The following is a 15,307-nucleotide window of genomic DNA, read 5'->3' on the forward strand; positions in this document are numbered from 1 at the left end:
TTACACTCTCATTTAAATGTCCTTCACGGTGAGTCAGGTGGGACCCAAGATCACCTAATAGTTCAGCTGGGTAAATGGGCAGAACCAGGCCTCTTATGAAACTCCCTGTGCTTTGTCCTGTAAAGAATAGGCCTTTACTGCAGAGATAAAGGATGAAAGGGCCATTTCCTTTTCTCCAGGATGACTTTTGTCAGAGACCTTGTATGGTGCATTAGGGCCTTCAAATTGTGGGTGAGTTTCCTGTCTCTGGCCACATCAGTCCAGCAGCTGAAGGTGTTTGTACAGTATAAGGGCAACCTTACCTAAATCTGCATCATTTCAGCTCAGTGGCTGTCAATGTGGGGTCTGTGAACTACTTTGAAGGTGTCCACGAAAGCCAAGGGAGAGCAACTATTGTCATTAAGCTGAAATTTGCTGTTTCACACTTCCTCAAAGTGACACCCATGGGTCCACACATAGGAAGAGGTTGAGATGCACTGATCTTGCTCACACAAGTAACTGACAGTGTGGCTGCCTGCCCTACAGACCACCACAGCCCTGAAGTACACGCTCAGGCAACCAGTTTGCACCAATACTTGTGCCATTGGTTTCGGTCCCCAACCAGCTAGGGCAATACACTTACGAAGGTTGGCACCCCAGATATCCCCTCTCTCATGCCCTCGGTGAGCGTTGCCTCGTGGGTCTCCAGACACCTTGCATTCCAGGAGAGACCTACCAGCAGTACATGGCAACCCTCCAAATGTTCCCAAGGTCAATTCTAAATTGCCCTTTGTCATCCCTGGCACAGAGAGTCACATCTGCTGCTTGTTGCCTGTGGCATGAGTGTCTGAAAGCAATTCCCTTCCTCAGCCCAGCAAAACTCAAGTTCCTCGTGCCCAGCTATATCTGCATGCCATGCTTTAGCTGCTTTGGCAGTATCCCAATGTACAGGACGCTTGTGAAATAACATGATGGGCAGAGGGCTTCGCCTCAGATTTTCTGAAGAACATCACCATAGACTGATGTTCTTCAGAAAAACCTTGCTGAAGGAGACTGAGGGAGTGGAGGGGGACAGCAAGGAGGCTTCCAAGATATCAAAACATTTGGAAAGCTAAAGGAACCTTTTCCAACTTTAACTGGCAAGAGAGGTGGCAGGGGGAGGAACTGAGAGAAAAAAATTGGGGACGGAGAGATGAAGAAAGATACAAGCTGAAGAGAAAAAACAGGAGTGTTAGGCAGAAAGAAAATGGAAAGATGTGAATATCTTCCATCTACGGGGGAGGTAATGTTTCAGGAAATGGGTTGCTGAGGGGGCCCAGGTGCTGTGTGAGCCTCTTCTGCCCAAGCTTCACCCACCCTTGGGACCCTCGGCAGGGCCAAGGCCTCAGGAACAGAAGAACCTGCCACCACCTGAGTCCCGGCTCAGGGGAGACCGAGCCCCGGCGGGCAATCCTGCAGCCACTGAACTCCAGACGTTCACTTCAAAGCACACGACATGGGAAGGGACACACAGAGGGGTTAGGGCCCACGGGGACAGGGGTACGCCTTTCCACCTCGCCTACCCCCGATGTCAGGCATGCACTGGTGAGAGAGTCACGGAGATCCAGAGGTGTGTGTGTGTCTGTATGTGTGTGCTAGGAGAGGGGCCGGGGAGGCCAAGATTTCACACCACCACCAGCTGTCTTCCCTCCCACCATCCCGCTCTCTCATCACCCTGTCCTGCGTGGGCGGGGGGGGTCCCCAACCTTCCCCCAGCAGGAGGCTAAGGAGGCCCAGCTCGTCCATTTGCCCAGGCACGTCCTGGTGGAGTTAGTTAATAATGGTGGTGGCGGGCCATGGCACAAGGAGGTCGTTTTTTCCTGGGGCAGCAGAGGCGGCGGGAGTCTGCGCTCGCCGGCTGTGACAGGAGGGTGGGGGGAGCCAGCTCTGCTTCTCCCGTGAGCGTCACAGGTTCACCAGGGGGATTCTGGGGGGAAAAGGGAATCGGAAATTAATTAGCAACAGGCGCTTACACCGCCCCACTGCCCCCGCTAACCGACCAGCGCCTTTGCCCTGCCTCAGCCTGCCTGTCCCCCTGTCCCCCGCCACCCCCTCCCGCCCCGGCTCACCGGCCACTCACCGGTTGAGCTGGAAGGCCGTGCTCTTCCCATGGCCCCCCAGTTTCTCCACACCCTCCTGGCCCTGCCTGGACTCCTCTGCCTCGGGCGTGGGGGCCAGAGAGTCACCGTAGGGCCCCAGGATGCTGACGGTGGTGGGGGAGAGGTCCGTGAGGGGCTGCTGGCTCTCCTGCTGCCTCCCACCGCTCTGCTGCCCCGAGTGACGCCGGCGTTTCTGATTACGGTCCCAGCTTTGGAGAGAGACAAGGGGTGAGGTAAAGAGTGGCCCCTCAGATGAGCCCCGGCCCTCGATGACAGAAGGGTTCATGGAACCCCACTATGATCAGCGTTAAAGCCCAGCTCGGCCATGTGCCAAACCTCGCAAGGGCTTGCAGCACCAGATCCGCACCCTTGGGACAAATGGGTCCCAAGCCCACAGTCCTCCTGCCCACCCACCTGCAGACACTGGCATGGTGACAACCTCCACCGGCCCAAACCCCACTCACCAGAACTTGAATATGATCCCGGTGGCAACCAGGACAATGATGATGGAGATGGTGATGGTGACGTACAGCTGGGGGTCCACACCTGCGAGACAGAGGGGAGAGGGGGGTGTGATGGCCACCCCCACCGGTCCCCGGAGAGCAGCAGTGCAAGGGGAGGTTCCTGCTGGGGCCCTTGTGAATTTTGCAGAAGGAGCTGCTCCTGCGGGGACGGGCGGGGGGGTGAAAGAAGCAAAGGGCAGATTTACCTTCCCCCCGGGGCCCAAACAAGAAGGGCCGCAGGGTGGCCGGGGTCTCGCGCAGGTTGAGCCCCGCGTTGTGCAGGAGTGAGTGGGAGTTGGGCTGCGCCGTTGCCATCCCGTGTGGCGAGACAAAGGTGTATCCCAGCGGTGGGAAGCCTGGGTTGGCCGAGTTGGTGTCCCCTCCGTCCTCATCCGACACCGTGGGGCCCCACACGATGGCCCAGGGGTACTGGGAGGAGGGCATGCCATCCTCGAATCCGGAGGGGGTGGCGGGGCGGGCCCCCACCGCCTGGCGCCTCAGCCGCACGACGTGCCGCAGCTCTCCCCCCGGGGTGCCAGGACCCGCTGGCGTGGCAGGGCGAAGCGAGAATCCCTCTCTGGCAGCGAGGTCCTGTCCCAGATGCAAATGGGCCGTGGGGCTGAGGGGCTCCGACGGGTGCAAAGAGGCCGAGCGGCCGCCGGGCCCCGAGAGCGAAGAGACCAGACGCCAGGAGGAGGGACGGCCGAGACCAGGAGGAGGAGATGCCAAAGCTGCAGGGAGTGGACGCAGGAGAGGAGTGGAGGCATCCTGCTGTGGGGTGGGGGGGAGGAAGAAGAGAGCCTTATCTGAAACGCCCCTCCTGTCAAGAGGCCAAGCCCGGAGCAGCCAGGAGCAGCCCACCACCCACGCTCCCGTCATCTTCCCGCGTCGCTGGCGAACGTGGGAAGCTGTGAACCTACCAGGCACTGGGCTCCATTTCAGGTGCAACAGCGTCTTTGCTCAGCGAGGATCCTGTCTCATCTTCTTCACTGGGAACCCAAAGAGAGATGCGTCAGTGTCCCCTCACCTGGCGGCAGCCGCTCTCTCCCTGGAGGCAGTGTGTGCCACCACGGGCCCCGGTGGGCAGGGCAATGAGGTGCCTGTGCACCCACACGAGCGCCCGCTCCTGCTCTTGTGCTCCCCATGCCTGTGTGCTCTGCTGCACAGAGGTGCATCATCCCCCTGACCCCAATGCTGCACAGAAACACGCGCGTTAGCATATGCACACAAAAGCAAGGAGCAATCTCTGGAGCACACGTGCAGAGGCACATGCGCAGCTTCCCTGGGGACTCTCCTGTCTGAGGGCCGAGAGGGGGATTTGGCATCTTTGTTTGCTTATCGCTGGAACAAGTTGGAATCTTAATTCCTGTGTTTATTTATAGTGTAGAGCGTGTAATCCATTTATTAAAAAAGAGCCTCTTCATTGTGTGCCAGAGTGAGGGAGTGAGAGGGGAAGCACGAAAGTGATAAACCAAGAAGACTGAGAGAGAGGGAGTGAATCAGCGAGAAAAGTCCAGCCTTACTAAAGACTTTAAGAGCAAAAATATGCCTATCAAATATTTAGTATTTACTTTCCTCTTAGCTAACACGGAATTACCTTCACACACTCTTTGTCCTAGTGTCCTCTGTGCTGTCCCGTCCCTCCTTTTCTCCCCTATTCCTCTCCTTTCTCTCCCACCTCCCATGGCCGAGCAGCACTAGGCAGCAGCAGTAACACAGAGTAAGGGCCGGTCCCCCCAGCTGGATTTCTGCACCCGCCACACGCCACCCTCTGGCATCAGTCTGGCGGTAGCACAGCCACCCTTCTTGCCGTCTGCCCCTTCCCTTGGCCGGGCGCAGCGCAGTGCCGGCCCTTCCCTGGTGAGCTGTGATGTGCCTGACCCGGGATCCTCTCCGCAACAAAGACCGCACGCGCACACACACAAAAAAAATCATTCAAGATACTCAGCTCATTGTGAAGGGGAAAGCATGAATGCTGACAACCCATGGTCATGCCCTTCTGTGGCTGCCGGGATGGAGAAATGGGGATGCTTGGCCGAGGGAGTCAATGCAGAGGCCAACCCTGCACCTCCAGCCCCGAGCCTGCTGTGTTGCACCTCCCAGCTCCCAAGCGGTTACTGCCATCCCCTCCTGCTCAGCCCATGCCCTGAACTAAAACTGCAGCCCCTCCTGAATGGGAGGCTTCCTCTTGCTAAGGGAAGAGCCCGGTGCTTGCTGTGGTGTGGGACTCACGCCCCTGATGTACACCTGAGGAGAGGGGCTGGGAGGAAAGGCACCCAAGAGTGAGCAGCTGTCTAGCTCCTGCTGCATTAACTTGGGATATTTTTAGTTTTCTTCTGTTAAATATTTAAACAAAGTTCACAGAAAAAAAGGAATTGTCGGCTAATGCCCTGCCCTTCCCTCCGGGGCAAGATCAGTCTCTGGAGGGATCCTGAGATGAAGATGAGGAGAAAAGAGCAGCTATTCTCAGCATTTCTTTGTACTTTGCTCCTGAACCTCTAAGCCTTGGAGGGGACTCAGGCAGCTCTGCAGAGAGGCAGCAGAACGGAGCAAGTTTCTTCTGAAGCCAGAGGCTGGTGAGATTGTGGCCATCTGGATTATGATCACGATGCCGTGGAAGATCATGTCTGGCAACACAAATCTGTGACAGATTTTCTTTTGGATTTTGGAAAGGGAGGGAATTCCAAGCGTTGGGGACCTCCTCATGTGAGTCCCCGGGCTAGAGGGCACACAAACCGCCCGAGTGGTTTCAAGGTGGCCTGGAGTGGCTGGGGCCATGCCTGGGACTCACCACGGGACAGTAGTTCCCTGGGGTGAAGAGCCTGCTCTGCTTGTGGCACGGCATTCTCAGTTACCGCTCTGGTCTTCAGGGGCTGCGGGCTGTTTTGCATCAGGCAGCAGGAGATGTGGATCTGGACAGTGCCAGCCCAGGACTGGAGATCTTCGCCAGGTGCAGGTAGACCTCAGTGCCAGTCCCGTGGGGGGGTGTGGTACGTTAGGGGTGCACGTGTAACCACTACCGCTCCTCCTAACACAGATGGCTCTACCAGCAGAAATGTGCCTGGGTGTAAGTGCACAATGTGCTGGGTCACCCAGCTCACTGCACTCCTCTCGTTTGTTGGGATGTCTTATAATGGAGACCTCGCTGTACTTGTTGGCTGAAATTGTGAGCTGTAGCAACAGCACCCCAGACCATGGATTCCCAGGGCCTGGGAATAAGAAACCCTACAGAGCCAAATCCGGAATTGCTTTCACACCCAGTAGTCTGAATTTCAGCCCTATGGAGCAGGTAATGGCTGTAACTGGAGCTGAGAGGAAGGAGTGAGCCCCAGCACTGGCCTCCTCGTGTACACATAACGCTGTGGAAGTGACAGCCCGGACATTGGGTGTAAGCCTCAGACCTGAGACACTGCTGTGCACAGGTCCTGGAGCCAATGGTGAAGAGCAGGTGACTCCCGGTGCCCCTACCCCAAAGGTGGCTCCAGGTGAGTGCAGGAATGAGGCAACGTCAGTCAGTCTCAGTCAACACATTCTGGTTTGCTAATCATATCGTGGCCGGAGACTGAGAGTGTGTCCTGCACTAGCACACCCAGGCATGGTTGTGGAGGAGCTGGGAGAAGCACACAGGTGTCTCCCATAGCATAAATGCCATGAGAGCAAAGGAAGGTTTCAGGTGGAAATGCCAGCCAGTGAGGGCTGGACTCCACTGCGCATGGAGCGCTCATGTTCAAAACAGAGCATGGATGCCCCTGTGGCTTATTGACAAAGCAGCACATAAAGCATGTCTGGGGCACTCTGCAGTTAGCCACCGGCAGTGGGGATTGTGTCCTGGGCACAGACCCTGCTGCGTTGTGGGGCAAGTGTAACAAATGCTCTTCGTTCAGCTCTGTATGCAGCTCCCGGTGTGGATGCTGAATAAACTGGTAGATCTTCAGAGAGGAGGAGGGGACACCAATGCTCTTACTACCTGGATGTATAAATCCCACTATCCACACACCTTCCACCATTCAAAAGGCCTTTGTGTGCCAGAGCAGAGAGACTGGATTTCTGCACCAGTACCACATGGCATGGCTCTTGCTTTCAGATCTGTTTCCCAGGTCTAATTGTGATAAAAACGGACATGGCCACTCCCAGGGTCCAAACATGGACCTGTGTATTTTCACTCTAGGTACAGAGCCTTCATCGCAGCGTTCCAGTCCTGTGATGCACAGATGACAGAGTGTGAATGACAAAGCTATTTCCCCAGGGCACTTCACGGAGCTCAGTTTGTGAATCTTGGTGCTTGAAAGCCGTGAGTAAGAATTACACTGCTCTTTGCTACTGCATATGGACCCCACTACTGGTCCAGACCAGAGATCCCTGGGGCTAATCTATTAGGAGCTGTTCTCATTGCATTTGCAGGATGGAAGCACAAATCCTGCTGCTGTTCCCCAGAGTCAGGGACCCAGCTGTGCTTCCTCCCTCTTTGTAAGTCTCCCGCAGCACGGACCCACCGTTGCTGGGATGTGAGAGAGCAGATCTCGGTAGCCATGCCCCAAAGCATGTATCCCCGTTCACCAAGAGGGCTGGGAATTTACATCCTAACTAATGGCTAGGAGCAAAGCCTGCTGCACTCCTGCTCTGAGCAGGGAGCACAGACTAAACCCTGAATGTGACACCCGGAGCTCCAGAGTTCAGATGCTACCGCGCCCCAGGGAAGCCCTACGATTTGCTGCCAGTAACTCCTTCTCCATGTCTGGGACTTTTGTATACCGTGGTCCCAAAGATAAATCCTATCCAAATATAAAAGCCGTCACAGGAATAAAAGAGCTGAGGTGCCAGCCGTGTGCAGGCAATACCCGCGCTGTAGCTCCCTCGCATCAAATGCAGTCTGTAACCTTCTGTTACAAAATGCTGAAGTTTGACAAATTCAAATGAGGAACAATACTATTAATAAAGAGGGTCACACACTAGCACAATTCACCTAGGCAGGTGGTGTATTCCCTACCGCCTGGAGCCTTTGCGTGGCCGTATTTCTAAAAGAGACACTACAGTTAAATCAGAAGTTATGGGCTCGATGCAGGAAATGAAATTGGTGAAATTCTCTGGCCTGTGCTCTGCTGTAGGTCAGACTCGATGATCAAAATGGTCCCTCTGGCCTTAAAATTTGAGAATCTCACAGCTTTCTCAATGCCTAGCCAAGATCAGCTCTGACTGAAGAGCAATCGGATGAAGCCAAGCACACACAAGCCGTGTTAGTGAGAAGTGGGTAGAGTCTCCTTCCATCCGGGGATGGGAAAAGAGTTGCACCCGACTCTGTCTGGCTCGGCTGGCAGATGATGATCTATCTGTATTTTTGTAACATCTCGAGCTTGACTGCTGTGATACTGTGCCTCTAGGAATGAAGCCGTCTGCTCTCAGAGCGCTCCAGCTAGTTCAGAATGCAGCAGTCTGTTTGCTCGGCGACTCAAGCTGCCGGGAATGCATCATCGTGCCCCTCTGCACCCCACATCGCCTCTCCTTTGAGCAGAGTCTGGTTCAAGGTTTCCAAGCCAGCATTCAAAGCCCAGCATGGGACAGGCCCCAGTGACCTAAGCAATCAATCACCTCTCCTTATGCAGCGATGACCTCACATGACGGATATATTCCACTGGAACAATGAAATTGCCAACCAGTTTGGGGAGAGGGGGAAGGGATGGAAGAAGGGGAAAGAAGCTCATGACCCTGAGGAACAGAACATTCACAGCAGCTGGGCCAAGATTATGAAACTTACTGCCGGCTGAAATAACGCTCGCCATTAGCAACCCCGCAGCACCGAGAGCTTCATGCAAATCCTTTCTTTGCCCAGCTCCCCCACGGCAACAATCCCACTCGAAATAGTGATAAAAAAATCAAAACAAACCTGAGGAGGACCCAACCCTCCTCGCAGAGAAAGAACGCTAGGTTGGCTGTCATTTTTTAACTCCCAGCCAGCATTAAGGGCTACGGTGACAGCTACCGATACGAGACCATGATATGGGACCGTGGAACATAGCAGCTATCTCCAAGCATCGAGCAGAGCGAGTTTAGGCACTGGCAGTGAGACCCCCACACACACTGCCTGGTGCCCCAGGCACCCCACGCCTATATTTTTCTCAGTGGCCATGAACATCCCGGAGTTCATGGTCCAAGAGGCAGAAATGCAGTCATTACTGGTTTGGTAGCAGGAAGCATGAACCCCGGTGCTGGTGAAAACGGGCTATACATACGTCCTGCTGTATTTGGCTGGGTGGGGACGGGGAAAGGGAGGAATCCCAGAGCAGCTGCCCCAGGGGCTGCGCTTGGAGGAGTTTTGGCAGGTGGGAGCGTGAATCCGAATGCTGGTACCCTGGGGTGGGAGATGCCAAGCCCATCTGGGGAAGGAGTTCCCGCTGTGCACGGGGCCAGGGCGACAGCTCGCAGAGCAGGCTGAATTTGGGGGCTGGCAGTCTGAATGCAGTGGCTCACGTCAGGCTGTTCTACCTGGTGTCTGAGGCTGAGAGGGTTGGTGGCTGCACCCAGGAGGATCCAGCAGGACCGCGGAGGGGCTGACAGCACTCGCCCCGTGTCAGTGCGGGTCCTGCAGCGTTCAGTGAGTGCTGGTGGGAATTCCTGTGGCAGGGTACCAGGGCAAGCACTTATGGGCTGGGTATGGAAATCCTAGGCTGGGGCAGAATCCAGGGCTGGAAGGGTGATGGTGCATTTGGATGTTTCGGTAGCTAGGGAAAGGGCGTGTGAAGCCCATCAATGGTCCTCTGAGCTTAAGTCTCCCTACATCTGGGAACTGTGAGTGTGGCCCCATTCCAAGCAGCACTCTAGGATGCCGGTCCCCTGCCATCTAGTGCCTGCCTGCAATACATGTCATGAGTCTGCCAATCTTCTGCCTCCCAGTTTCCTACTGTTCCCGGGCATCCGAGTGCTTCAGGTGCTGAGTCTCCACCTCTGAATTGCTCTCTCTCGCATGATGCACCCTTGGCCAGGCAGGAGGAGGGATTGACCCCTCCGTTTCCTTTCTCCAGCTGCGCCAATTTGGCTGAAGTCGCCTTCCTCAGCGCAGGCTCCAGTGCTCCAGCACAACAGGTCTGTGATGGAGCCCAGAGCTGGAGGGCAAGAGGCAGCGTTGCCTCGGCTGTGCCCCCTCCCTCCCAGCCCCTCGGGCATCCCCTGCCCCAGACTGAAAGAGGAGGAGAAAGGGGGGGGGGGGGGGGGGGGGGGGGGGAGGAGGAGACAGCCGCCTAGGAGGAGACAGAGCACCTAGATGGGGAGAGGGGAAAGGGAAAGGGGGAGAAAGGACACAGGGAAGGAGACGGGGAGAGATGACTTGGAGACGGACGCGCATCCCTCCCTGCCCCTCGCCCCTGCAGCCCCATCCCCACCCCGTCCCCCAAGCCCGGGCTGAGAGGATGAACTTACCTTGCGGGGAGACGAGTGGGGTGCAGCCGGGGCGGCGGAGCAGGGGGCTGGGGGAGCACAGCTGCAGCTGCCGGTGCCTCTCATGGCCAGGACGAAGGAAGGAGAGGAGGAGGAGGAGGAGGAGGAGGAGGAAGGTTTGATGAGGCTGAGCCCTGGCTGAGGGAGAGGGAGCGAGAGATGCCTTGAAATAAACAGCTGCCGAGGACTGGTCCAGCCCCTCTTTCTCTCTCTCTGTCTCTGTCTCTCTCGCTCGCTGCCTCCCGTTAACCCCATGGCTGCTGGCACGGGCGCGTCCGGCACCGTCGCCCCCGCTGCCGCCCGAGGGGCGCGCCGGGGGAGCCGGGCGGGGGCAGAGGCCGGGCGGGGGCAGCGCGTCCCCCCCGGCCCGGGAGCCCCCTGCCCCGGCGGCCGGGTGCGAAGGCTCCTCCCGCTCCCTGCCCGCCCGCGCTGCGCTCCCGCAGCCCCGCGCCCGCCGCCCGCCGGACCTGCCCCCCGCCGCCTCCCCGCCGCCGCTGCCCGCCGCCGCTGCCCGCTCGGCTCCGCTCCGCTCCGCTCCGCTCCCCCGTCTCGTCGGTTATTTCGGGATCTTCACAGGAAGCGATTAGGTTGCCATGGAGAGAGGTGTCTCCAAGGGACCCGTCGCTCCAGCTCGCTCCGGCGAATGCCACCCCCGGACGGGTCCGTCCTTGGGGGCGGAGGCCCCCCGGGATCCCCCTCCCCCCGTGCCGCCCCCCGGGCTCACCCCCGCCGCCGCCGCCCCTCGCCTCTCCGCCCCGCAGCAGTCCCCCCCGAGGAGATGCCACCCCCCCCGGCCGCCCCTCGCCGCGGCGCCGGTCCCGCCCCCCGTCCCCGCATCCCCGCATCCATCATGCCCGGGCTTCGGGCCCCCGGGCCCCCCTGCGCGCCGCGGTACCGGGAGCGGGGGCGGCAGGCGGGTGCCCCCGGCGGGGCGCAGCCCGGGTGGGCGGGCGGCGGGGTCCGGTCGAGCCTCACGGGCAGAGCCGAGCCGCCCACGCGTGGGCCGGGTGGGACACACGGGTGCTGTGGGAGCAATGGGGGGGTCCGTCCGAGGTGGGTTGCCCCGCTGAGGGATCGCCCAGGTCGCTTGAACGTGTCCCCAAGCGTGTTTCTGCCGGGGATCGATGGGATGCATCTGGAAATGGTAGGGATGTGACAGCGAAATTAAAGAAAGAAGCTGATGTGCCTTTGAGGGGCTGGGTGTTTTACAAGGAAAATCTTCCTCCACCATCAAGTACCAAACAGAAAGCACAGTCCAAATCAGAAGGGAGCAGCTGAGCAACCAACGGGCGAGAGAAGAAAGTCAATGACAGAAAGACAGTTTCCACTCCAGGGTCTGAAATATGAGGAAGTAAAGAAAGTGATTTCCTCAGATCCTCAGAAACAATCAAACTTTTCATCATAAAGCGATGAGGAAAGACTGTGACTGACCCTGGGAAAAAACAGAAGGAAATAGTAGAGACAGCACCAAGCTGTAAAGCAACCTACCACTGCATCAGGAATGGGCACAGATGACAAATGGACACACAGTACCAAACCTGAGCATGGCAGGATGCCCGGAACAGGTCGTGCCAACTTTGGACAGACACCTGAGGGGGCTGAGTCCGTTGTTCTTCGTCAGGCCTCCCGCGAGCTCCCACGCTAATGAACCAGGCTGACCTGAGCTTTCCCGTGTCGGGATGTTTGAGTCTTGCCTGTGTTTTTGTGAGCGTGTTTGGGAGAGCCAACAGGTTCTTCACGTGTTTGGGAGTAATGTCGCTGTGTGTTTGGACGTATCGGCACGGGGATGCGGTTGTGTTAAGGCTTACTGTCACCGGGAGGTCGGGGCGTGGGAGAACGGCGCTGCCGGGGGAGATGTCACGGTCTGGGTTTGTGTGAGACGCAGCGCCATTGTGTGTCAACAGGCGTGCACAATGCTGAGCCCCCCAGCTTTTGTCCCCCTCATGTACGCGGGGCTTTATGTCAGAGATAATCTAGGCTTCTGTCGCATTCTCCAGCTTTTTCTTCTCTAGCCCTCCCGGGACTTGTACAAATGATCTGTGCAAAGCTTGCTCGGCGAGCCCTCGCACACTCATCCCCAAGAAACCACCTGTACAGGCATGGCTGGGGACAGGGCGGTGTGGCACCAGCCAGTGTTCAGCTTGTCTAGCTCTCTGCGCTTCTCCTCCTGCCTTCTCACCTGGGGGCAGCGGAGGGTAGAAAGCTCTGGAAGGGGCTACATCAGCCACACGGGCTCTTTCTGACCTTTTCAAATCCTGACGAATGTGTTTAGTATAATTGGGAAGCACAAAACAGACGAGAAATTTCAACCGGGGAAAGGTCAGTTAAAGGGCGAAAATCCAAATGACGCAAACACTGAAAATCCCCCTGAAGAGCAAAACTACAGAAAGAAGCAAAAGGAGCCAGAGACAGGAGAGAGAACAAGGAGGAGGATGTTGTAGGGAGCAAGGAAACCCTGGGAGATGTGGGGGGGAGTCAGGAAAGCCATCAAGGTGATGGGAACAGCGAGCGCAAGGGCTGATGTCACTCTTACATCACTCTTACGTGATATAAAGGGAATGGCTTGTTTGGTTTGGAGCACAGCTTTAGACAAGCAGAGTAGCAACTGGAGGTACTCTGGATGGGGTGGGCTCAAAGGAAAGCTAACGTGAAATTACACGGAAATTAGAGAGGAGAGATGGAATCAGGTGGGCTGATGGAGGAGCAGTTGGGTAGCTGTGGAAAGAAGATAAGAGACTGACACTAAGTATAAAGCATTACTCTGAAGGTGTTAAAGTGAGGGTGATGTGGTGACGGAAAGAAGATGGAAATGTAAAAATTATCTCTATTCAGCCAGGATTTGGACCAGGATCAGCATATGTCGTGTGAGGACAATGAAGTACCTCCCTGCCTGGCCATACCTGGGAAGGATATGAGGCTGTTATTTCTGTCTGGCAGAGTCACTTTTAAATCATCACGTACAGATCATTTACACCCAAGAATCCTGAGGCCAAGCAGCCCACTGCTGCTGTTTTTAGCATTGTTTCCTAAGGGCAGAGAGACCCATGTGGTTGCCCTGCTATCTGCAGAAGTTTGTCTGTCTGTCTGTCTGTCTGTCTGTTAGTTGCCATGGGTTTGACAAAAGAACCAGAGTCTAAAAGGTAAATAAGCTCCAATAAGTTGTATGAAAACCGGCAGCCTGACAGAGGAGAGAAACGTTATCGGTGCCTGTGCTGGAAGAGAGCCCATAGCCATGCTGCTGGGCAAAACCCCACAGGTCGGGGCAGTCCAGCCAGCAGGCCAAAAGAATTAAGCAGAAAATACTGGGAAAGCTGTGTTATGTTAGAGAGCGGTGGAGGAGGAGCCCGGCGACATAGGCTATGGACAAGGGGAAAGGACTCACAGATGTGGCAGACCATGGAAAGGGTGCCATCAAGATACCCTGGTTGAAGGCACGGTAGTGGGAAGTATAGAACATGACGGAAACAAATCTGTGGAGAGCCCAATTTCCTCGGCCCTGTTGCTCACCAAACAACTGGTTAATAAGCTCTGGAATACCTGAGACATCCCAGAAGACTGGAAGAGAGCTGTGCCCTGCCAATATTTGTAAAGAGCAAACAGAAGACCTGAAAGTTTCTGGGCAAAGCAACAAAGAGCTGATATGAGATTCTCCAGTTAATGCCAATCAGCCTGATTTGGAGGAAACCGATCATGCTGCATAAACTTGTTTTGTTCTCATCAGTCTTTGATGTGACTACAGGTTCGTTTGGAAAAGGTGATGCCTTAGATCTATCGAGGCTTCTGGAAGCATTAATATCCCAAAGCATGCTGATGAGAAAAAATAGCATTATGCAATATTAACAGAGCAGGAGGTTAAGTGAGCTGGTTAACTCCATTTAATGACCTGCAAACGCAAAGGAGGTCGTCCCTGGAAGCCCACCGTTGAGTGGCACTGTTTCTTACGTGGATGCCCAGGAACAAGTCCTGGGTCAGGTATGACTCACCATTTTATTCAGTGCTTGGTGAGCAGATATAGTTCATTCTGACACAATTTACTGAGGACACAAATACTGTTAGAGTGTTAAAAATAATGAGGATAGGACCAGCACAGAATGACCTACCGCACTCAGTAAGGTGGTCATTCTCATAAAACTTCTTATAAGATAGTCGAGAGCTAATTGTACAGCCACGAACAGGAAAAAATGTCCAGATCTACAGAGAACAACTTCCAGTCCTGAAAACAGGTGATCTGAAAAGGATTTAGGGATCGTAACAGGCACAAAGCCCAACACAGCGCCACTGGGCCGGGCTGCAGCAATGGATCTGAAGTGATCCCTGGCCGTGCGAAGACAGAAGTAAGGAAGAGAAGTGAGGAGATGATTAAACCTCTCCCTGTGTCTGGGTAAGTCCCATGCTGGAAAACTGTACGCTGCTTCATGCTCCATATTTTAAAAATAACTTTGACTCAAAGGTGATCCGAAGGCTGGAGATCTCAGTAATTTAAAGAGGTCAACGTGTTTAATGTATCAAAAAGCAGAACGAGACATGACTTGGTTGCAGTATCACTTCCTTCCTGGGGAAAAGTCTACCAGGTATTCTGGCAGAGAATAACAAGAGCCAGTCACTGGAGAGTGATTAATCACAGAAACAAACTACCAAGTGAAGTGCAAGATCCTCTCTCTTCTGGAGTCTTTGAATCATGACTGGAGGCTGTCTGGAAGACAGTTCCTGGTCTGCAAAATCCTGAAGGGCTGTGAGAGCAGATCGGAGGAAGAGTTACCGTGCCGTTACCCTCTTTTTAAACTCCTCTGTAAGCAGCTGATATTGGGTTGCCTTTAGGTGTAACTAGGTACAGGTCTTATGACCCTGCGTGCATTAGCCTAGTACAAGTTATAGGGTTAAAAGCCTTCTGGATCATGTTGGTGTCCAAGCAATTCACCCCAGCCTCCTTTGTCCTTACAGCGTTTTTGTCTCGGAGTCGGTGTTACACACAGTTGTGAAAAATCATCTCAGAAGATGTGACCCTAGCTATGTTTGGAGAAGGACTGGGGAAAAAATATCATCAGCGTTTTGACAAGTTATTTGGATTCTGTGGCGGTGAAGAGAGAAATAACCTAGAATGAGACAGTGCGGCTCTACAGGCTTTAAAGTGGGACAGTGAGCGCATAGGAAAGAAGGTGGATCTACAGCACGAAGAGAAGGGAGGTTTCTTTCTGGAAAGATCAGAGCGAGATCCGAAGAGAGGGATGACGCTAGGGGTGGTTACAGCGAAGATTAGAA

General features: G+C 55.3%; 1 protein-coding gene across 1 annotated transcript; it reads right to left on the minus strand.

The window, feature by feature from the left end:
• Nucleotides 1–1,683: 1,683 nt before the first annotated feature.
• Nucleotides 1,684–10,038, minus strand: PIANP (PILR alpha associated neural protein). Its single transcript, XM_050914084.1, is given in 7 exon segments — nucleotides 1,684–1,945; nucleotides 2,099–2,326; nucleotides 2,582–2,663; nucleotides 2,827–3,150; nucleotides 3,153–3,391; nucleotides 3,541–3,609; nucleotides 10,031–10,038. Coding segments are annotated over 6 exon segments (912 nt in total). The 5' UTR covers nucleotides 3,558–3,609; nucleotides 10,031–10,038; the 3' UTR covers nucleotides 1,684–1,923.
• Nucleotides 10,039–15,307: the final 5,269 nt, after the last annotated feature.

This window comes from Gymnogyps californianus, chromosome 1 (assembly GCF_018139145.2).
Source record: "Gymnogyps californianus isolate 813 chromosome 1, ASM1813914v2, whole genome shotgun sequence".
NCBI classification, from domain to species: domain Eukaryota; kingdom Metazoa; phylum Chordata; class Aves; order Accipitriformes; family Cathartidae; genus Gymnogyps; species Gymnogyps californianus.